Genomic DNA, 23318 nt, shown 5'->3' with positions numbered 1-23318 from the left:
TCCCCTCTCCTTTCCTTTCCTTTCCTTTCCTGCCTAGTTGCTTGAACCTCCAATATAATGCTGATCTTGTCTTTCACCATTAGGTGTAATATTGACTGTGAGGTTCTTTTTTTTTTTTTTTAAGTGAGAAAGCAGGATTTATTAAGAGGACAGAAAAGCTCCCACAGTTGGGGTGGGGGGGACCCGAGAGGGTTGCCCAACTGTGAGTTTTTTAGTAATGCTTTTTCTCAAGTTGGGAAAGTTCTATTCCTAGTTTTCTAGTTTTGTTTTGTTTTGTTTTGTTTTAATCTTGAAAGGATATTGGATTTTTGCCATATGCTCTTTCTATGTCTATTGTCATTATCTTATGTGTGATTTTTGTCCATCATTCCATTAATATGGTATTATTACATGGATTGATTTTTTTTTGTATGTTGTATCATCTTTACATTACTGAACACACTACTTGATCATAGTGTATGATACTTTTTATATGTTGCTGATTTTAGTTCACTAGTATTTTCTTGAGGATTTTTATCTCTATTCATAAGAGGTATGAGTCTATAGTTTTCTTTGTTGTCTTTGTCTGGTTTTGTTATCAATGTAATACTCGTTTTGTAGAGTGAATTGAGAAGTGTTCTCTGTAGTTTTGTAAGATTTTATGAAGCATTAGTGCTAATTCTTCTTTAATTGGTTGATAGAATTTACCAGTGAAGCCACTGAGCCTGGGCTTTTCTTTGCAAGATTTTTTTTTCTACTAGTTCAATCTCTTGTTATAGGTCTATTTAGGTTTCCTATTTTTTCTCGAATTAGCTTTAGTAGTTTATAACTTTCTAGGGATTTACCCATTTCATTAGGTAATCTAATATGTTGGTATATAATTATTCTTTTTATTTCCTTATGATTCTTTTCACTAATCTCTGAGACTTGAGTTCATTTTTCTTCATTCCTTTTTCTTTCTATTTCTAAACTGGATAATCTTAATCAGTCTAGCTTTTAGTTTGCTGATCCTTTCTTCTGTCATTTCATATCTGCAGTGGAGCCCCTCTAGTCAATTTTTTCATTTTAGTTATTGTACTCTGATCCTCTAGCATTTCTAATTGGTTCTTTTTAATAATTCCCATCTCATTATCGATATTCTCTATTGAAACATTATTCACATCTTTAATTCTTTAGACATGGTTTCTTTTAGTTCTTGAAATATGTATAATTGCTAATTTAAAGTCTTTGTCTAATAAGTACAATATCTAGGTGTCCTCAGGAACAGTTTTTGATGACTGTTAAGGCCATATTTTTCTGTTGGTGTGTCTTGTGATTTTATGTTGAGAACTGGGCATTTTAAATATTAGAATGTAGCAAATCTGGAAATTAGATCTTTCCCCTCTCCAGGGTTTGTCATTGCTTCTGTTTGTTGTTATTGTCACTGCCATGGCTGCTACTTGTTTCTTCAGTTACTTTTCCAAACTAATTCTGTAAAGTCTGTATTCTTTGTTATGTGTGACCACTGAAGTATGTGTTCTGTAAGTTTAGTTGTTAGCAAATGATTGGATCAGCTAGTGATTTCATTAAATGCCTAGTACCAGTAGTTGTTTCTCTGCCTTTGCTGAGTGGCTCTGTGTGAGTGTGTGTAGGGGAATGTTTAATACTCCAGCAATCGATTTTCAGCTCTTCCTTAGCCTTTCCATCTTGCTTATGCAGAAACTCGAGGTCAGCCAGAGGTAAAGGATTAAGGTTTTCTCAGGTCTTTCCCTGCCTTATGTACTGTCCTACACATGCACATGGCCTTCTGCAGTCTCAAGAATATATTGGAGCTTTTAAAATCCGCTTGTAGACATCTCATTTCCTAATTTTTCCTTTTAAGTTTTTTGGTTAACCTTTTGTTAACCTCTGTTGATATCACTGCCTCAGGCAGCTACAATATTAAATAATTCCTGCCTGTTGCTTTCAACAGTCACTTTGGCAACAGGACTGTTTGCACAGTATGAGCTCTGAGTATAAGGTAAAAAAATGACAAATCCTGAGCTTGGAGCTTTTCCAAGGAGCTGTTAGGTCTCATAGAAATTTCTGAGTATGGAGTTTTGGGGTAACTTCAAACTATTTTTGTTTTTTTCAGTGGCCGCTAGGCTGCTATTTCTCACAGCTACCATGGTTGTAAGGGTGTTAGTTTGTAAGGCTACCATAAAGTGAGGGAGAAAGGATGGAAATAGATCAAGTTAAAATGCCACAAAACTCACTATTCTTATAGAGAGTTAGTCAATTTTTCTCAAATAAATGCTCCTCAGATCACTGTAAGCATTTGGTTAATTTCCAGGGTTCTGCACAGGTTGATTTTGACAGTTTTTGTTAGTGTTCTTATTGCTTTTATGGAGGAGCATGTCCTCTGAGATCGCTACTCAGCTATTGCAGAAATGCTTCCCATGCCCATTTATTTTTACTGAGTTACTTGCAAGGCCACCTAACTGCACAACTCCGGTCCCAATCACATACAAGTCTATCTGAATGACTTCCCCCAGAGGGAGCAGTGTGCAACCTCGTTGCCTTGTTTTTGTATATGCATTTGTAGGAGTGCTTTAAATAACTGGCAAATAATCCTTTTTTTAATGTGTTGGCAAAACTTTTGCCAATTTGTGGCTAATTTTTTTCTCCTTTTAATGTTATCTTTTAGTGACATTCTCACTTTTAAAACATCTTGAACGTGTTGGTATTTTTCTTTATGGTTTACACTTTTTGGTTTCTCATTTATGAAATTCTCCTCACTCTGAGGTTATATAGATGTTTTTTCTCATAAGTTGATACTATCAGCATTCTTATTTTCCACCTGGCATTGATTTAATATATGTTATGATTAGGGGCTCAGTTTTGTGTTTTTCCATATGGAAATCTTGATGTTCCAGTTCTATTTCATGAATTGTCAGTTCTTACCTTATGAATTTGCTCAGCCAGCTCGATCATAAGTCAGTTTTTGTATAGGAAGCAGTCTGTTTCTACACACTTTTTTTCTGTTCATCAGTTTTTCTTAACTTATGCCATAATGTCTTGTTCTTCAGAAGTGTTTTAACTGTTCTGATCTTGATACATTCATTCTTCCAAATTATAAATGTGATAGTGGAGGTCTTCCTCACTGTCTTTCAGAAAAATTCTATAATTTTCTTCATATAATCTTCATATAAATCTTAATAGATTTTGAATTAGATTTATTCCTAGATACTTTATATTTTTTAAGCTTTTGAAATGGCATTGAATGGTACCATTCACCGTTCAATATCATTCTTACCACTGAATTGTATTGAATAGAATGAAATGCTGTTGAATGTAATTTTTAAAAAATTATTTCCTAATTATTGCACAGTTCCATCTTGGGACCCTGTGTGTATTTTTTTATATTGATTTTGTAGCCAGAAAACTTTATTTTTTATTTTATTTTTTGAGTTGGAGTCTCATTTTGTCACCCAGACTAGAGTGCAATGGCATGCTCATGGTCATTGCAGCCTCAACCTGCTGGGCTCAGACAATCCCTCCGCCTCAGCCTTCCATGTAGCTGGAACTACAGACGCATGTTACTACGTCCGGCTTATTTTTTGATTTATTGTAGAGACGAGGTCTCACCAAGTTGCTCAGGCTAGTCTCGAACCCCTGAGCTTAGGCAGTCCTCTTGCCTCGGCCTCCCAAAGTGCTGGGATTACAGGCTTGAGCCACTGCACTCGGCCACTGCACTTTATTAAACTTAATTATGATAATTTATCTTTAGGTTCTGCTAAGTCATTTACATAGGCAATTACGTAATCTGTTGGTAATAACACTTTTCTTTCTTCCTAGCCAAGTCTCATGGCTTTATTTTTCTTGACTTAATATGATGGTAGAGATCGCCAACTAAAAAGAAGTGGTGGTAGTGGGACCCTTTGTTTTATTCCTGATTTAAAAGAAATACTTTCAGCATTTTACCGTTAAGTATGAGTTTTTATGGCTTTTATGTAGCAAGCCTTTATCACGTTAATGAAGGTCACGTCTGTTCCTAATTTGATAAGATTAGTTTTGTTTATTATCATGAATTGATATTGGGTTTTATCATGCTGCATTAAATTAATTAAATTTTTTTAAATTAAGCTTTATTTCTTTCTCTCCTTTTTTCTTTTTAGCAAAGAAGTTTGTCATCCTGATATTGGTGGCAAGATTATAATGTGTCCTCAATGTGATAGGCTTTGTCCATTCTGGAAACTCAATATTACTTGTGAGTCATCAAAGGTAATTTGTGTTATTCCAAATATTTACACATAATGAAAGACACTTCCTCTAATATTAATTTAGGTATTAGATATAAATTATATCGTTTTTTATTCTAAGGAATTCAGAAAGGTATTTTTCAACTAAATTTCCTAACATTCTAGACAGTAATATGCCATGACTTTTATTCCTCTATTACATATAATAAATTGCAATTAATAAGCTTTATCTAAAACCTCACAGAAGGTAGGTGAAGAAATGGTGAAGTCTAAACTATTTGAGTACTTCAAGTAATCAAAACAGAAATCTCAAATTCAGTTTATTTTATGGATACTTTTAAGTAGATTTACTGTTACAGATTGTAGCAGTATTCCTTATCTGAAATAAAGAATACGTGTTTTGGATTTTTTCAGATTCGAGGATGTTTGCATTACATTTAGTGACTGAGCATATCTAATCCAAAAATCCAAAATCTGAAATGTTTCCATTGAACATGATATTGGTGCTCAAAAGGTTTTGGATTTTGGAGCATTTCAAATTTTGGATATTCAACTTACATAAATTTTTTTTTTAAATTCAAGTGAGTAGAAACCTGAAATTTAAATTTGTGTTTTCCCTCTTTCAAAGTGTGTTGTTACTATGGTTGTATTTTTGAAGACCCTGCTCGTCAGCTTTAGACCACAAACATGCATAAAAAGGTTTTGTATATAAGTGATAAAAGGTATTTGTCTCAAAACAGTCCCCTAAAACACATCTGGCTCTCCTTATGCATCCTTATGATCTTGAGCTCTAAGACTTCTTAAAATCTAGAAGGTTTAGCACAAAAATTGAGAATGGAGGATGCTTACTGAAAGCAGGCAGCTAGAAACTCCAGACAGGAAGAAAGATGGCCCGCTTATGTGAGAATGTCTTCCTGGCAACTTTGATCTACACTTACCCCCGTTGTGATCTTCCTCTCTATCCCCTTGTTCTACCATGAGAGTTTAGGGATCTTTAATGACCCTAGAACATTCTGATCTACTCTGTGTCAGTCTGATTTTAACTGAACGTATTGCCATTATAAACACCACTTTATATTTTATGTTTTGCCAAGTTCTTGTATTTATCACTTTGGACAAACACAATAACCCTGTGAGATAGGCAGAACAGGCATTATCTCCATTTCACAGATAAAAATACTTAGGATCTAAGAGGTCAGATATCTGCTCAAGGTCAACTGCTAGTAACTGGCAGAGCCAGAAATTTATAACAAATCTGCCTTTCTTGCTATTATCAGATTCTTCACCACCTGATGGTGGTACCAGGTACTTCCCTCTCAAATCCAGCTGTGTTAGAAAAATTGTTCCACCACTTAGTTAAGCTGATTACAGAATATTGTCATCACATGGATTTTTATATTTAATTTCGGAATTAAAATAGATTTCATTCCCTTCCTCCCCAAACCAATAAAAATTCTAAATTATAAATGTCTGATGTAGATCACACAGAGTAAAAGACTTGAAGTTAGTAAGAGGGAAGCTGTTTCCAGAGATTTGACTCATAAGTTAAAGGTCACTAGTTAGCTTGCATCCTAAGGCATTGGATTTAAGGCGAATGCCAATGATAATGCAAGAGGCAAATTATATTCCACAAAAGTACAAGAGGAAATTCCATTATCCTTAAGTTTTCTCCCTCATGCTCCCCCATCCCCATCTCTTCCCTCATTTCTTCTGATCCACCTGCCCATCCTTAAGAACATGACTTTCAAACATGCCCCTGTGAGCTTTTTTTTTTTTCCTTCATTATTTTGGAGAAAAAAATTGAATGTTTGATTCTATTCCAGTTTCTTGAAGGATCCCTTGGGTCTTGTCAGTGTGATTTACAAAGGCAAGAAAACATAAAAGAATATGAATAAAGTGATGAAATGGGGGGAAAAAGTTTGAAAAACTTTTCTAGCTTTTGTTTGTTGGTTAATTTAGTTGTTTCTTATACACTTATCTATTGATATATTCATTTCTACCTCTTTCTTTTGGAAAGAGATAAGAGTACTCACTAATGTATATGTATGCTAAAAGAGTTAATGAATTAGAAATATAAAATCAGGACCAGGGAAATAAAGAAACAGTTATGCAAATAATAGGGATTGATAGTGTTCTGTGATTGAGAACTGAATAAGGTTCCTGGTTTTTTAGCTAGCAAGATAAAAGGGAAACATTATAAATTTTAATATTTTGATCATAGAAACAACACTATTATAACAAATGGAACAAGATTCGTATTGGTTTCTCTGCTTAAAATCAAACCGGGCATGACTCACGTCTGTAATCCCAGCACTTGAGAGGCCAAGGCAGGAGGATAGCTTGAGCCCAGAAGTTCAAGTCCAACCTAGGCAACATAGCAAGACCTCGTCTCTACAAAAAAAAGAAAAAATTAGCCAGGTGTTGTGGCACATGCCTGTAGTCCCAGCTACTCAGGAGGCTGAGCTGGCAGAATCACCCTGAGCCCAGAAAGTCAAGGCCATGGTAAGCTGTAATTATGCCCCTGCACTCCAGGCTGGGGGTCAGAGTGAGACCCCCAACTCAAAAAAACACAAAAAACCGCTATGCTTACATATGCAACTCTTGTTTCTTTCCTGCTCCATGTGACTAAAGCAGTATTCTAACTCTGGCAGCTTTGGACACGGCTGGCTTGCCCTCTCTGTGCAATCCTGCCAAACATGCTAAGCTAGGCTTCTTACCAAGAAAGCTGCTTGCTTATTTTCTTCTCTACTTTCTGCTTCCATGTAGTTCATGGAACACAGAGCAAAGAAGCCAGCCATCTTGTTCTTTCTCATCCCTTGCTTCTCACACATGTGGCAAGAGTGCTAACTTCATCCAGGCCTAAGTTCTTCTCATAGGAGTTCAAGGCACGTCCCTCACCTGGAGCTAGGCAGCTGGGGTGATCTTGGTGTTGGCAGTAAACTTGCTTTTTCTTGATGCTCCCGGTTTTTTGTTTTGTTTTGTTTTTTTCTCCAGCGTTGACATACGTGTTTTCATTGACTTTTTCTCAAAAGAATAGAGCTAGGAATTCACAGATGATAATTCTTTGTGGGTTGAGTGGGTAGAAGTCAGGGCAATCAAGATGGTATCAAATAGAGAGACACTTACATTGATTGCTAAAACGGAAGTGGCGTTGGACAGAGTCTTCAATAATAAGTAGCATTACAAAATGGCAGAATTGTTTTTTGTGGAACTTTTCTTAAAATAATTTTTTCCCCCTTGGGTCAGGGTCTCACTCTTTCACCAGGGCTGAAGCGCAGAGGCGTAGTCACAGCTCACTGCAGCCTCGACTTCCTGGTAGCTGGAACTAGAGGCATGCATCACCACGCCCAGCAACAATTTTTTTTTGGCAGAGACATGGTCTCATTGTTGCCCAAGCTGGTTATAATAATTTCTACCAAATGATATGGCATACCATTAAAAGAAAACTTGGAGAGGATGATTTCATAAGAATCAACGCTAAAAGTTTGAAATATGTGGTCTGTGGAATCCCCAGACTAAAGAAATAGATGGAGAATGTTGTTCCCCAGAGCAGTCATGCGTTTATTAACTCTCTTCTGCCTGAGCTGGATTTTTGTGAAGAATAATTGGGTGACAGACGACTTGGGATGTACACTCTTTCTGATCAAAATCAATGTGGTTGCCTGAGGGAGCATCTATATGCTTTGGAAACCAGATGGAAGAGAAACTGGCAATGTGGGTGTTCTTTTATGAAACAGTATAGCTAATGTTTGTATGTAGGTGAAAGTTTACCCACTTTACATGAGTGTAAAGGGGAATCCCCAGAATTACTAAAGCAAAGTAGACTTCTTACTTAGAAGTAGTTTTGGATTTTCTTTAGAACTTGAAAAGTTTTTTTTCCCCACCTATAGCTTCTTTTTCTACCCAGTCCCTGTCTTTACTATTCATATGATCTATCATAAAATAGTTAAAATATGCTTGCCACTTTTTCCATTGTCATTATAGATTTTTTTTTTTAGGAAACATAAAATTGTTCACTATTGAAAAATTAGTAACTAATCGAAAGATTTTCCAGGGAATCATACAGGGAGATAGGCTACTTGTATATCCTAGCAAGGAGATAAAACTTACCAGAACTAGTGAATAGAAACCTTCTTTGGCTAGATACAATGGAGACCCAAAAAAACTCAGAATTTATTTATAGAAAATTGTGTATTTATTCTTACTGTTTAAACGTCAGTCACCTTCAAAGTACTCTCCATTTCATACAATACATCTATTAAGAGGCTTTTTCCACTGCTCAAAACAGTTTTTTGAACTCGTCACCTTTGATACCTTTTAGAGCTTCTGCTGTTTTTTTGTTTCACTTCTTCCACAGTGGCAAACATTTCCCCTTGAGGACTTTTTTCATCTGGGGAAACAAAAATTAAAAGTTGCTTGGGGCAAGGTTGGGTGAATAGGAAGGGTAGGGCATAGGGTCCATGTCATTTTTGGTCAAAAACTGCTCAACATTCAGCTCTGTGTGGGCAGGTGTACTCGTAAATCACCCATTATGAAATGGGCAAACACAACACATTGAAAGACTAAAAAAAAATTCACTAAAGCCAAACACAGCCTCACAACAATGCTAGCTAGTACACTGATGCCAGTGGGTCCCTAGAACACTTACCTAGCAGACGAAGCCTGTGGTACAAGGGGCCTGCCCCCCAAAAAATAATTCTTGTTTTTTTGGGGGCCCCCCCTCATACTTTATCATTTATTGATCTTTGTACCCATTATAATGTTAGCAAAAGCAAAGTTATTCCAGTGGAAGCTTCTGTTATGACAGTAGGGAAGCCATCACTGGGTTTGAAGAAACAACTCTCCTGGAGGAGCTGTTGTACTTCTCTTAACAGGAAAAACAGAAATTCTGAAACTTACACTCTGATAAGAGTAGGATGATAATAAGATGCAAATCATAAATCTAAAAATTACTTAGGGGTTATTGTATTCTTAGAGTCATACTTCTTCCTCAAATTCACTATGACAGCACATAAAAAGAGGCTGTTGCTGGGCACAATGGCTCACGCCTATAATCCTAGCACTTTGGGATGCTGAGGTGAAAGGATTGCCTGAGCCCACAGGTTCGAGACCAGCCTGGGCAACTTGGTGAGACCTCGTCTCTACAATAAATAAAAAAATTAGTCAGGCAAGGTGTCGTGCACCTGTAGTCCCAGCTACTTGGGAGACTGAGGCAGAAGGGTCACCTGAGCCCATCAGGTCGAGGCTGTGGTAGACATGAGTGTGCCACTGCACTCCAGTCTGGGCAACAGAGTGAGACTCCAACTCAAAACAAAACGAAAAACAACAACAAAAAAAGAGGCTGTTACTCAAGTCCAATAGAGGATTTAAACTGAGTCAAATCTTCGGAGCTGTCTTACCTGTTTTGTGATATGGAACATTCCATTGGAAGATACACTCTGGTTAATACAGCAAAGACTGTTTGCTTTTAAAAGAATGAGAAAGTTCATCTGTGATTATAAAGAAGATGATTGTTAAACTAGGTATCAGCTTTAAAAAGAACCTCAAACTGTAAACAAAGCATTTGTTTTTAAAGATGTGGGGTACAAGATAGGACTAAGTACATGAGTGGTCTACAGACAAAGCACTTTATACTGAATTCTGATAAGTGGAGAGTATGTTTCATTTATATGCCATTACTATATTTTCCAGAAATTGTGCATCTTTGACAGTTTTGGAACCCTGATCTTTGCTGTATTTATGGGAGTATGGGGTAAGTTATTTGTATTTTTTTCATGAACTCAATTTAACAGAATTGTATCATTTTATATAAAACTTCTAGTACCTAGGATTGCCCAAGCTTCAACTTTCCTAGAAATTCATTTAAAACTCTGAGGATGGGCCAGGCTCAGTGGCTCAGCCTGTAATCCCAGCACTTTGGGAGGCCTAGGCAAGTGGATTGCCTGAACCTGCAGGTTCAAGAGCCGCCTGGGCAACTTGGCAAGACCTCGTCCTACAATAAATTTTAAAAAAAGAAAAATCAGTCGGATGTGGTAGCGCATGCCTGTAGTTCCAGCTACTTGGAAGGCTGAGGCGGAAGGATCGAGAGCCCAGCAGGTCGAGGCTACGGTAGCCGGGAGTGTGCCACTGCACTCCAGTCTGGGCAGCAAAGTGAGACTCCAACTCAAAAAAATAAATGAATAAATAAAACTCTGAGGATGATAGGCAGCCTTCTCAGGTCCCCTCCCACTGTGGAAGCTTTTCTGTCCTCTCAATAAATCCTGCTTTCACACCCACACACACACACAAAACCTCTGAGAATGTTGTATCAGTTAGCTTTTACTATATAAAAATCTGCCTCAAAATGTATTGGCTTAAAACAATAAGCCTTATTTCTCATATTTATCATTTCTTATCATCCTCTGGGTTAACTAAAATGTTCTTCAGGCATGGACTGGCTTAGCTGATCTCTTTAGTGAACTGGTAGCTCCACTGGGGCTACATAGTCTGGCAGTTAATAGCCTTGTTGAGACTGTGAAGCTCAACTGGAAAGACTTCTCTGCTCCACACAGTCTCTCGTCTTCCAATTGGCTAGCCCAGCATTCTTCACAGTATTTCAGAGTTCCAAAGAGAAGTAAGAGAGGACAAACTCCAGTACAATAGGTATTTTTTAAACCTATGATTGCATCAAATTCACTAATGTCCTATCAGCCGAGGTAATATAAGGCCAAGCCAGCATCAATGTAGAGAGATCAGAGTACTACCCAATGGCTTGGATACAAGAGGCATGATTCGTTGGATGCCATTATTGAAACAGTCTCTACAGCTCTGATACAGTCTAACTTTTGTGGGGGTGGGAAGAAAGCAACCACACCAAAATTATGGTTGAGCTTTCTTCTTTATACATTTCTATATGAGCCAATATTTAATAAGTATGGGCTAATCTTATAACAATAGCAAATTCTGTTTATTTCTAAATAGAACAGACATAATCCTAAAGAATATAATTCCTATATAGGAACCTCAACATTATATTTACATAATTTACTTTGTATAGCATCATTAATGTAATGAGGCAGTTATAATTTTCTTTAAGTGCAATCTTTTAAATGTCTAATTGACATATACACTCCAACATAGAATTAAAATGTTCAGTTTCAAAAATAAATGCATTTCCAGTTTCATTGTATAAGTCTGGGGAGTAGTGTAGAGTTCAGGTTCAAGGAAGGTGGGGAAAAAACTGTACCAAGTCTCTTACTCTTGAGCGAACAATACTTCGACACATGCAGCTCACAGAGGCAGTTATTTACAGGTGTCCTCAGCAATATTTCTCTTTTGCCATGGTTGTACCTATGAAGGGTCACCAAATGAATCAGAGAACAGACAATCCAATTTTTTTGGACACTATTTTTAGAGATATGAGTTGCTCCTAGATAAAGTGTAATGTAAGGTAGACAGACTTTCCAATAAGTTACATTGGTATTCAAACATTTAGCATGCTTTGGCTGGAAACCAAACTCTGGCTAATATGTGACACATAGAATAACAAAGATCAAATTTATTTATTAAGATCCTCTTTGCGCCTCCATTGTAAAATACTCCTTTTTCTTTTCTGTTCCAGTAAGAGCTTAGGCACTGAAAACATGGGTCAGCACTTTCAACTATTATCTTAACGGTAGTCTCAACACTGATTCATAATCTATAACATCTTAACACATCTAATTGAATGCCATATACTAATGGATGCTGATAGCCCCAGTTAAAGAAGACATTTGAAATAGAGCTAAATATATATATTAATTTGGACATGGAGAGACAAACCTCAAACTTTCCAGCAAACCTTCCTTTCTCTGATCGTTAACTATACAATGTTTATAGAACTGACTTACACATTGGCTGCTGGTTTTATTTTATCTGATTTTAGAATGCAAAAAACAGCCTGGCTTGGTGGCTCAGCCTGTAATCCCGCACCTTGGGAGGCTGAGGTGAGTGGATTGCCTGAGCCCGTGGGTTCAAGACCCGCCTGGGCAACTTGGTGAGACCTCATCTCTACAATAAATCAAAAAATTAGCCAGGTGTGGTAGCGCGCGCCTGTAGTTCCAGCTACTTGGAAGGCTGAGGCGGAAGGATCGCCGGAGCCCAGCAGGTCGAGGCTGCGGTGGCCGGAAGCGGCCACTGCACTCCAGTCTGGGCGACAGAGTGAGACTCCAACTCAAAAAAAAAAAAAAAAAATAGAACGCAAAAAACATTTCAGCACTGCCTGTAGCATTATATGTATGTCTTTAAGGATATGTATGTGTGATGAGCTTTTTATTTTAAATGCTTTATGTTGCTTTCCTTGTTATGTCTGCCTTTTGAGAACTACTGGTGTGAAACACATTACAGAGAGTCTGAAATTACAGAACTGAACAGGTGGGAGGTTCATGTGAAGTTATTCATATCACTGCCATCGTATTCCTGCAGCATCTGTTTTGTGTCCAGATGCATATGGCACTTACAGTATTTTTCTGACTCCTAAAATTGTTAAAGTTGAGAGTATAAAACCTTTTTAAAATCAATGTAGTACAAATCATATACTTACTTGCAAATGTCCACACTTTTAGGCCAAGACAGTCTACCTGTTCATACTGACTTGCAGCATCCTAAACACCAACCCATAGTTGAAATAAAGGTACTGAACATATTCTATCCCCCCCCCATTCCCTATTGCTTCTTGCCTACTCTCTCTGATTCTCTGTAGGTCAAACTGCTGGTTGTGTCACCGCAGTGTTTAATTTTCACCTTTGATGGATGAGTTCTAAACTGGGCCTAGTGATCTCCAGAAAAACACCAATCACCCAGCTCACTAAGGATCCAGGGAATCAGGAAGCCTAACTAGCTGTACTTGGTCATCAGGAAACAGCTGTTGTAACTGTTACTTCCAGACCTGTGCTGCTCCTACTAAGTCTACACCAGCAAAATAACACAGTTCCTATTACTACCACTCTTGCCTCCATTCAACTCGGATTCTGATTTGAATGACACACAGATGCTTCTGATGGGCATTTTAAAAATCACATCTGGAACCCTAGCTGCAAGAGTCTGAGAAATGTAGTTTTTAAACTTCCTAGCCCTTAAGTTAGAAAGTTGCAACCAAGGCTGAGCAAGCTAATCTACTTTATCTGCCTTTGTGAGTTAAGAGGTCTGAGTAGTGTCAAGACCTTGTTAGGGCATCCCAGGCCTTCAGCAGGAAACTCTTAAAGCAACAGGAACACTCTCATCTACCAGAGTGTGTCTTTTGTACCTAGACACTGGAGGATATAGCATCACTAACTCTTTATTGCTCTGAACCTCTTTTTTGTATACCAGCACCTTCTTCATCTGATGCATACTTTCTTTAGACGTAATAATATCTTGATTAAGAGAAGAAGCTGTTTGTTATTCCCAATTCCCAGGCAACTTTCCCTCTTCTCTCATTACATGTTGATGTAAGGATTTAATTGTGTCTAATCAACTAGAGCCTCATGGTGTGTGGTTTGTCATAGGACAGATGTACAGTTCTACCAGTTGTCCTATTGCAGGGAGAGAGAGCAAAAGGTTCAGAACAGGAGTTCCTGCCTGTGATTAGGCACAGTCACTGCAGGACCTGTTGCCTTCAATCAGAGACACACAGCATTGTGAGTTAGCACCAACATGGCCAAGTATTCTCAAACACTGCGGGATTGTGCTAGGTTACCAGTGCCTTTCGTAGAACCTTGCAGAATCTATGGCTGAGTGAAATAAAGAACTGCAACTCCCAGAGATTTGCCCTCAAGGGTGAGGATTTGCCAACAACCCATTCTTTTTCACCGGGTCATTTCTTGCTTATATTGCAGTCCTATCACTTCTAGACAAAATTGCTTCTAATGTTCAGGATTTGGTAAACGGAAGGCTTTTTGCCCCATATACTCAAGTCCAAGGAGGAGGTTTTCCACTGTTTTTCTTTAATAGCACTGATTAGAATTGCTTGTGCTGCTTTTTGTTAGAAAAGTTGTTTATTTTCGTGAGTCATCTCCTGTTGATATTGTTGCTAGATAGATCTGAGTAGATGAATCGCTACCATACTCTGATTTTAATGATAAGGAAAATGACATACCAGGGAGATTAAGCAAATTACCTAAGGCTCACAGACTGAAAATGACCAGCACAAAATAAGAACTCTGCAAATAACTTGGCTGTTATCAGCCTTTAGAACATGACAAAAATCAGTATATATTACTAAAGCTATAGCAAGCTTTTGGAAAAATACAAAAATATTTATTTTCACTGGTATAATTGTACTATTTAGGGGGATGCTTCAAAAAAATAGGAATGAGTTAGAAAATGTCAGGTCAGTCTCCTTGTTTCTACCTCATGTGACATAGGTACAGATCCTTCTTTCTATAGCAGGAATAAGAAACCACCAGTCTTCCAGACTAATTTTAACAAGCTTGTAAGTACCAGTTTGTTTCATTTATGCCTACTGGTGCCAACGTGCAACAGCATTTTAATATCCTTGATCGCAATTTCCATTTAAAACTGTTTATATTGGAACAGTGTGTTTGAAGTCTGTGAAATAGGAGAGTGCACGTGTTCCTTCACCCTGTCTGGACACCTTCCTGCAGTTGAGGTTCTAAAACTGACTATGACCTTACCAATAAACTGTAGAGTTCTCATAGTATATTCCCCATCTGAGATTATCCAGGCCTCTTGCTGGGTACAGGAATGCCTCAAAGATAATGTGGGATCGGTTCCAGACCACAATAAAATGAATATCACAATAAAGGGAGTCAAAAATTTTTTGGTTTCCCAGTACATCCAAAAGTTATGTTTAGGCAGGGCGTGGTGGCTCACACCTATAATCTCAGCACTGTGGGAGGCCGAGGTGAGAGAATTGCCTGAACCCATGGGTTCGAGACCAGCCTGGGCAACTTGGCAAGACCTCATCTCTACAATAATGAATCAAAAAATTAGCCAGGCATGATGGCAAATGCCTATAGTTCCAGCTACTTGGAAGACTGAAGAGGAAGGATCGCCTGAGCCCCGCAGGTTAAGACTGTGGTGGCCAGAAGCGTGCCATTGCCTTCTAGTCTGGGTGATAGAGTGAAACTCCAACTCAAAAATAAATAAATAAAATAAGTTATGTTTATACTGTACTGCAGTCTAAGTGTGCAACGAAATTATGTTTTAAAAAAGTACTTCAGCTGGGCTCGGTGACTCAGCCTGTAATCCTGTGCCTTTGGGAGGTTGAGGTGAGCAGATTGCCTGAGCCCGCAGGTTCAAGACCCGCCTGGGCAGCGAGACCTCATCTCTACAATAAATCAAAAAATCAGCCGGGCGTGGTAGCACATGCCTGTAATTCCGGCTACTTGGAAGGCTAAGGTGGAAGGATAGCCGGAGCCCAGCAGGTCGAGGCTGCAGTGGCCGGACTCCAACTCAAAAAAAAAAAAAAGTACTTCATGCTAAAATTGAAGTACTTGATAAATACTTGATGCTAAAAATGCTAGTGATCATCTGAACCTTCAGTGAGTTCTAATATTTTTGCTTGTGGAGGATCTTACCTCAATGTTGATGGCTGCTGACTAATCAGGGTGGTGGTTGCTGAAGGTTGGGGTGGCTGTGGTAAGTTCTTAAAATGAGATAACAGTGAAGTTTGACATGTCAATGGACTTTTCCTTTCATGAAAGCTTTCTCTATAGCGTGAGATGCTGTTTAATAACATTTTAGCCACAGCAGAGCTTGTTCCGAGTCAGTCCTCTCAAAGCCTGCTGCCACTTTATCAACTAAGTTTATATAATAGTCTCAATCCTTTCCTTTTGTTTCAACAGTCTTCACAGCCTCTGCTTCAGGAGATTACATCTTAAGAAACCACATTCTTTGTTCATCCATGTGGAGCAACTTCTCATCATTCAAGTTTGATCTTTGAAATTGCAGCAATTCAGTCACATCTTCAGGCTGCACTTCAGATTCTAGTTCTCTTGCTATTTCCACCACATCTGCAGTTTCTTCCTCCACTGAATCTTGAACCCCTCAAAGTCATTCATGAGGATTGGAATCAACTTCTTCTAAACTCCTTTTGCTGTTCTCATTTTGACCTCCTCTCATGAATCACGAATGTTCTTGATGTCATTTAGAATGGTGAATCCTTTCCAGAAAGTGTTTAATTTACTTTGCCCAGTTCCATCAAAAGAATCGCTCTCTAGGGCAACTATAGCTTTACAAATAAGACTTGAAAATTGAAATGACTCCATAGGCTGCAGAATGGATGTTGCGTTAGTGGGCATGAACACATAAATCTCCTTGTGCATCTCCATCCGAGTTCTTGGGTGACCGAATGCATTGTCAATGAGCAGTAATATATTGAGGGAGTCTTTTTTTCTGAGCAGTTGGTTTCAACAGTGGTCTTAAAATAATTCAGAGATCATGCTATAAACAGATATGCAGTCATTCAGTCTTTGTTGTTCCATTTATAGAGCACAGAAAGAGTAGATTTAGCATAATTATTTTGGGGTGTTTTGTTTTTTTACATTTAGCATAATTATCAAAGGCCCTAGGATTTTGGGAATAGTAAATGAGCATTGGCTTCAACTTAAAGTCACCTAGCCACATTAGTCCCTAACAAGAGAGTTAGCCTATCCTTTGAAGCTTTGAGGCCAGGCCTTGATTTTTCTTCTCTACCTATGAAAGTCCTAGATGGCATCTTCTTCCAACAGAAGACTGTTTTTCCTTCACTGGAAATTGGTTGATTAGTGTAGCCACCCTCATCAGTTACCTTAGGTATGTCTTCTGGGTAACTTGCTGGATCTTTTTCACTGACACTTTCTGCTTCATCTTGTACTTTTAAGTTATAGAGATGGTTTCTTTCCTTTAGTCTCATAAGCCAGCATCTGCTAGCTTCAGACTTTTCTTCTGCAGGCTCCTCACCTCTCTTGGCCTTCATAGAATAGAAGAGAGTTAGGGGCTTTCTTTGGATAGGCTTTTGCCTAAGGGAGTATTATGGCTCCTTTGATCTTTTATCCAGACTATTCAAATTTTTTCTTATCAGCAATAAGCCTAGTTTACCTTTTTTAAAAAAATCATTTATGTGTTCCCTGTAGTAGCACGGTTAGTTTTCTTCAAGAACTTTTGTTTTATATTGGCAACTTATCTGTTTAGTGTAAGAAGCCTAACTTTCAGCCTATGTCAACTTTCAACATACCTTCTTCACTAAGCTTAATCATTTCTACCTTTGTTTTAAAGCAAGATATAGATGGCTCTTCCTTTCACTTGAACACTTAGAGGCCATTATAGAGTTGTTAATTGACCTAATTTCAATATTGTTATGTCTCAAGGAATAGAGAGGTCCAAGGAGAGGGAGCGAGGGAACAGCTGGTTGGTGGAACAGTCAGAACACACACAATATTTATCAATTAAGTTTATGATCTCATTTGTTTATATTGTTATATTGCTTATATTATTAAGTTTATAATCTTATTTGATTGTACTTTGTGGTGCCCCCAAACAATTACAATAGTAACATCAAAGATCACTGATGACAGGTCACCATAAAAGATACAATAATAATGAAAAAGTTTTATATGTTATAAATATTACCAAAATGTGACACAGAGACATGAAGTGAGCACATACTGTTGGAAAGATGGCCACTGACAGCTCTGCTTGCCGCAGGGTTGACACAAACCTTCAGTTTGTTAAAACCAAAACAACAAATAAAAAATCCCCCAAATATCTGCAAGGCACAGTAATGAAGTTAAGTCAAACAAGGTAAGTCTGAATGCATGAGTAGGCTAGTATTGCAGAGAAGTGGAAAGTGGGTGACCACATAATGGGGAGCAGTTGGAGTCAGCCAGGACCTCAGTTTGGATGATTCCCAGGTGGTGGTGGTGGGGTTCTTTCGTTTCTTACATGGTTTCCCTTCACTCATTAAGTGCCTACTGTGTGCTAGTGCTCCAGTGGCTAACAAAACTAAATGTCCCTGCCTGTGTAAAGTGGGCATAATAGACAGGAAACCATGAAGCAAATCAAAAAAATAAAATAAGTAAAATAAAAGTTATGTTTATACTGTACTGCAGTCTAAGTGTATGAGATTGTTTAAAAAAAAAGTACTTCATACTAAAAATGCTAATGATCATCTGAACCTTCAGTGAATTCTAATATTTTTGCTTGTGGAGGGTCTTACCTCAATGTTGATGGCTGCTGACTAATCAGGGTGGTGGTTACTGAAGGTGTACAACGAGATTAGTGGGCACGATTGACAGGAAACCATGAAGCAAATCAGGATGCATGAGTGCTACACATTTTGAAGAGCAGAAGAAAGGTTAACATCGGAAATAGAGTTTGCCTATTCTGAGAGAATGTACACTACCAATGACCACTGAAATGAGCTCATAGAGCAGGAAACTGAGCTGTGAGAAATTCAGGGGTAGGGCATATGCAGTAGAATTTTCAGTTGATCAGTCCTCTGTCTCATAGAGATATATGGGAGTTTATCAAGGAGATGCGGAACCTGGGGTCGTTAGTAAGTGAATGCTTCGTGTTATGCTGCTTTTCTGCAGCCCTGGGAGGGTGGCTCATCCCTACCAGCAGGGGTCTTAGGGGTGTATCTGCCACCTGAAGCCATCATGGGTCAGCTGGACAGAAAGACCAACCAGTCACAGCTAGGTCCACAAGATAACTTAATGCCCTCTAGATTTTCATTCCATTGACAAAGAGGCAGATACTCACTTTGTCACCCTCCATACCAAACACTCAGCAACTTGAATCTGATTCCAACATCCAGCTTATTTCTACTCTAACATACTGTTACTAGAAAAGTAGTAAACACTGCTGGGAAGTGGGTGCTTTTAAACGTTTAAGTTGTCTTTGCCATGGAGGAGTGCTGAGTTCACATTCTTTATGGCTGCATCCCAGGATTTCCTCCTACATCCCAGGCTGCCCAGTGCATGGTCTGCAGGATTTCATTCTGGCTCTCTTTACTCTCTACTTTGATGATCTCCAACACCACCTGTTTATTAGACCCTTAATAAAATTAGCAAACTATGCTCAGGCCCCATTTCAAACCAATCAAATCAGAATCTCGGGGGTGGTGCCCAGGCTCAGTGTTTTTTATATTTTATTTTATTTATTTTTAAAGTTGGTGTCTCATTCTGTTACCCAGGCTGGAATGCAGTGGCACAATCACAGCTCATTATAGCGTCAACCTCCTGGACTCAGAAGGGACTACAGGTGTGTGCCACCATGCCCAGCTTTTTTTTTTTTTTTTGGTAGAGACGAGATCTCCCTATGTTACCTAGACTGATCTCAAACTCTGAGGCTTAAGCAGTCTTCCCCCCTCAGCCTCCCAGAGTGCTGGAATTACAGGCATAAGCCCCTGTGCTCAGTCTCAATGTTTTTTTTCAAAGCTCCCCATTGCTTTTTATGTTCAGTCAAGGTGAGGACTACCACCCTACTCCTTATTTAGTGATCTTACCCACTCATGGCCGCAGTTGTCACTTAAAACAATGAACATTCCTGGCTCAGCCTAGATCTTCCTTTTGCATTCTAGACTTTTACCTGCCTACTGAGTATTTCTCCTTGAGTAGCCCAACAAGCACTTGACCATAACCAAACCAGCCATCTTCTCCCTCAGTCATTCTCCTCTTACTGCACTTCTTATTTCGTGAAATGGCACTGGCAGTTGGGATATCATCCAAGCCAAAAGCCTGGCCAGCGTCTTTCACTTCTTCCTCCTCCTATCATACCTGCGTCCATCAGTCTACCTACTCAATATACCTCAAATAATATTGCCTCATCATGTACTTTCCAGTAGGTCTCCCTGCCTAGTCTCACTTTAGAACACCTTCATTCTCTTCCACCTGTGAGTTAAGCTTCGAACTCCCTTCAGGCCCCACAAAGTCTTTGGTGTTGTGCCCCTTTGGATCTGACTACCCCACCTTCATGACACCCTTTGCTATTTGCTATTTGAAAACTGGCTCTCTGACCTCCTTGCCTTTGTGTGTTTAGCTCCGGGGGATAGGGGGTGGCCTTAATGTAGCTCCCTCCACCGCTTCACCTGATCTGCTCTGAGTTATCAGACTTACCACAGTGTTCCCTTCCTCTGGGATGGCCTTCCCTGAAACATCTGGTTAGGTGTGCTGTCTCTGTGTGCCCAGAGCAACCTGTGCTTACCTTTATCATAGCCTTTTTTTTTTTTTGAGTTGGAGTCTCACTCTGTCGCCCAGACTGGAGTGCAGTAGCATACTCCCGGCCACCTCAGCCTCGACGTGCCGGGTTCCGGCGATCCTTCCGCCTCAGCCTTCCAAATAGCTGGAACTACTGGCGCGCTACCACACCTGGCTAATTTTTTGATCTATTGTAGAGATAAGGTCTCGCCAAGTTGCCCAGGTGGGTCTTGAGCCCGCGGGCTCAGGCAATTCACTCACCTCAGCCTCCCAAAGTGTGGGTTTACAGGCTGAGCCACCAAGCCTGGCTTATCATAGCCTTTTTAATAGACCACAATACCTGGCACTCCAGGTACAGTATAATTCCCATATACCTAGGAGCTACTTAAAGCAGGGGCTGTGACTTCTTTATTCTCAGCTAATAGTAGACACTTGCAGAGTATTTGTGGACAGAAGAGTGGCAGTTCCAGAATCTCTATATAGGAAAGACTTAGAGTCAGCAGTCTGATTGAAGAGGGCCTAGGGAATTTACCCTGAAACTGCATGTTTCAATTAGCATTTATTGTTTTTATTTAGTATTTAAAGTTACAAATTCTGAAAAATAATGATTTCTAAAAGCTATTCATATTTTATACAGAACTGAGAAAAATATCAGTTTTCCATATGTAGGGATATTATTTTAATTTATTTTTAGAGTCCTAATGTGTTCCTCCCCCCTCCTTAGGAAAGAAGGAAAGGAGAGAGGGAGCGAGTAAGAAGGATGCAGGGAAAAGCAAATTGAAGGATGGACCGAGAGCCACTTTGGAATTTTGTTAATTTTCTGTGGTTTTCAGTTGGCTGTACGTTGCTGGGGCAGATAATTCATAGTCAGACACATGCACCTGCCTTCCAACCATCACATTGTTGCCTTTCCCATAAGTTATAGTCTGTCTCATATGTTGTGTAAAGGATCAGCATTTTCTTTAAAATCATATTTCTCCCTTTTAAGTATTAGCGTCTCCTATAAATTGGATTTTAACTCTCATATAGAAAAGCATTATGGGTAATTACTGTTGCTCAGTATAGATTTCTGAGTCATCAGTCACCACTGAAGAGCCACGTGATCTGTTCACTCTCTCTGTTAGTTACCTTGTTTCTGGAGTTTTGGAAGCGGCGCCAGGCAGAACTTGAGTATGAATGGGATACTGTTGAGTTACAGCAGGAAGAACAAGCCCGGCCAGAATATGAAGCACGGTGTACTCATGTGGTGATAAATGAGATTACTCAGGTAAGGAGGATGCTATTTAGATACGATGTAGACTATTTACTGCAGTGGTTCTCCTCTTTGGCTGTGCATTGGAGTCACCTGGGGAGCCTAAAAAGCATCAATGCCTGGGTCCTATCACTACATACTCTGATAGTACTTAGTAGCCTGGGGTATGTTCCGAGTACAGCAATTTTTTAAAGCTCCTTTGGTGACTCTCATATGCAGCCAAGGTGAAGAAGCACTGCTTAGAACAAATGAACACAGGGAGACAGATGTGGTCCCTTCTTTCATAATAATAATAAAAATGAGGGAAAAAAATTAGACTATGACATAAATGTATAAGGAAAACACTGATTTTTATAGTGAATTCTCAATTTTTCACATGCACCTTCATGATTCCAGTTCTTTATTCACCCTTAACTAGCTGCCCCTTCTTCTTGTACTAAGCCTCAGTCACTGCTCCACCTTCTGGTTGGGATGTGCACAGAATAGCATGCCTCTCATCCTAAGGTCCGAGAAGGATGGACAAGGAAATATTTATCGAGGTCCAACTATGTTCAGGCACTGTTAGGCACTTTATATCACTAGAAAGATAGATTTGCTGCTACTACTAATACAAAGGGGAAAAAAAATATATATATATATATATGTATATCCCTGTATAATTTTCCAAAGCCCCTGAAAGATGATTTTTGAGTCATCTGCAATATTGCTTCTTTCCATCAACACAGAAAACTTAGAGCTGATTGTACATGCAGTCATCAGCATGAGAACAGTAGGTTCTATATAGGAATAGCTTTTGGAAAGAAAATGCTTTTACCAAGAGCATTTGAAAACATCCCCAACTATAGATTTTATAAATTGAATCACAGATTTACAGAATGTTGACACTAAAAGGTACACGGAGGGATCAGTTCAATCTTCTCCTTTTAAAAATGGGGGGAAATGAAATTCAGTTACCAGTAGAAGATGACATCTGTTTTTTTACAATGCTACAAACTTTAAATAATCTCTATTATGAGTGGTTCTCTCACTGTTTACTATAGAAGACAGGGTCAAAGTATGTGTTGTTGAAAGACTGTATATTCGCAAATGAAAACTGATACTTAAAATTAGATGTTCATAAAGTCTTTTGAGTATTAAAAAATAAAAGCTTACAATATCAGCAATTCCAGAAAAATATTGAAGAAAAGACAATTGGTCATTTAAACTTGACAATTTTATATTTAAAATTACCAACTAATAAGTTAAATTTTTATTGAAATGTTGCTTGTTAAATAATTGCAGATGAAGATTCTTTTATCTTTCTTATTTTACTTTTGTTGCTAACATGTCCTCCATTGGTTTAGAGAGGGCTGTAGTGTAATGGTGAAGTCTTGGGAATGAGATTGCCAGAGTTCAAGTCTGAACACAGTGACTTCCTAGTGAGGTGATTTTGGACAAGTTATCTAACTTCTCTGTGCCTTAGTTTCCTCGTCTATAAAATGGGAATAATAGAGTTGCTTCCTCATGATTGTCCTAAGGATGAATTGAGTAAGGTGTAGAAGCTACATAAAATAGTACCCAGCACAAAGTAAATATTATGTAAGTATTTGTAGCTATTATGGCCACTGTGCTGCAGCTGCTCTTACAGGCCAGGAAAATTGTGAGAAGTATTGATTTCTTCTATTAAGAATTTAAATATATTTCTATGAACCATAAAATGGATACTCTCTAAAAATTCACCAAATTAATATA

At 38.6% G+C, this 23318-nt stretch overlaps 1 protein-coding gene across 1 annotated transcript in view; it reads left to right on the top strand.

Annotated features, from left to right (window-relative positions):
- The window catches only part of ANO6 (anoctamin 6), a 137073-nt gene that overhangs the window by 75787 nt on the left and 37968 nt on the right, over positions 1-23318 (top strand). Inside the window, exons 9-11 of the mRNA XM_008074185.2 lie at positions 4116-4221; positions 9891-9951; positions 21460-21602. Coding sequence (XP_008072376.2) covers positions 4116-4221; positions 9891-9951; positions 21460-21602 — 310 coding nt within the window. The remainder of the gene's footprint in view (positions 1-4115; positions 4222-9890; positions 9952-21459; positions 21603-23318) is intronic.

This window comes from Carlito syrichta, unplaced genomic scaffold (genome assembly GCF_000164805.1).
Source record: "Carlito syrichta isolate Samal-C Ts95f unplaced genomic scaffold, Tarsius_syrichta-2.0.1 Scaffold316362, whole genome shotgun sequence".
In the NCBI taxonomy this organism is placed as follows: Eukaryota; Metazoa; Chordata; class Mammalia; order Primates; family Tarsiidae; genus Carlito; species Carlito syrichta.
The sequence above is the reverse complement of the archived record's forward strand: the minus strand, read 5'-3'. Positions and strand labels throughout refer to the sequence as shown.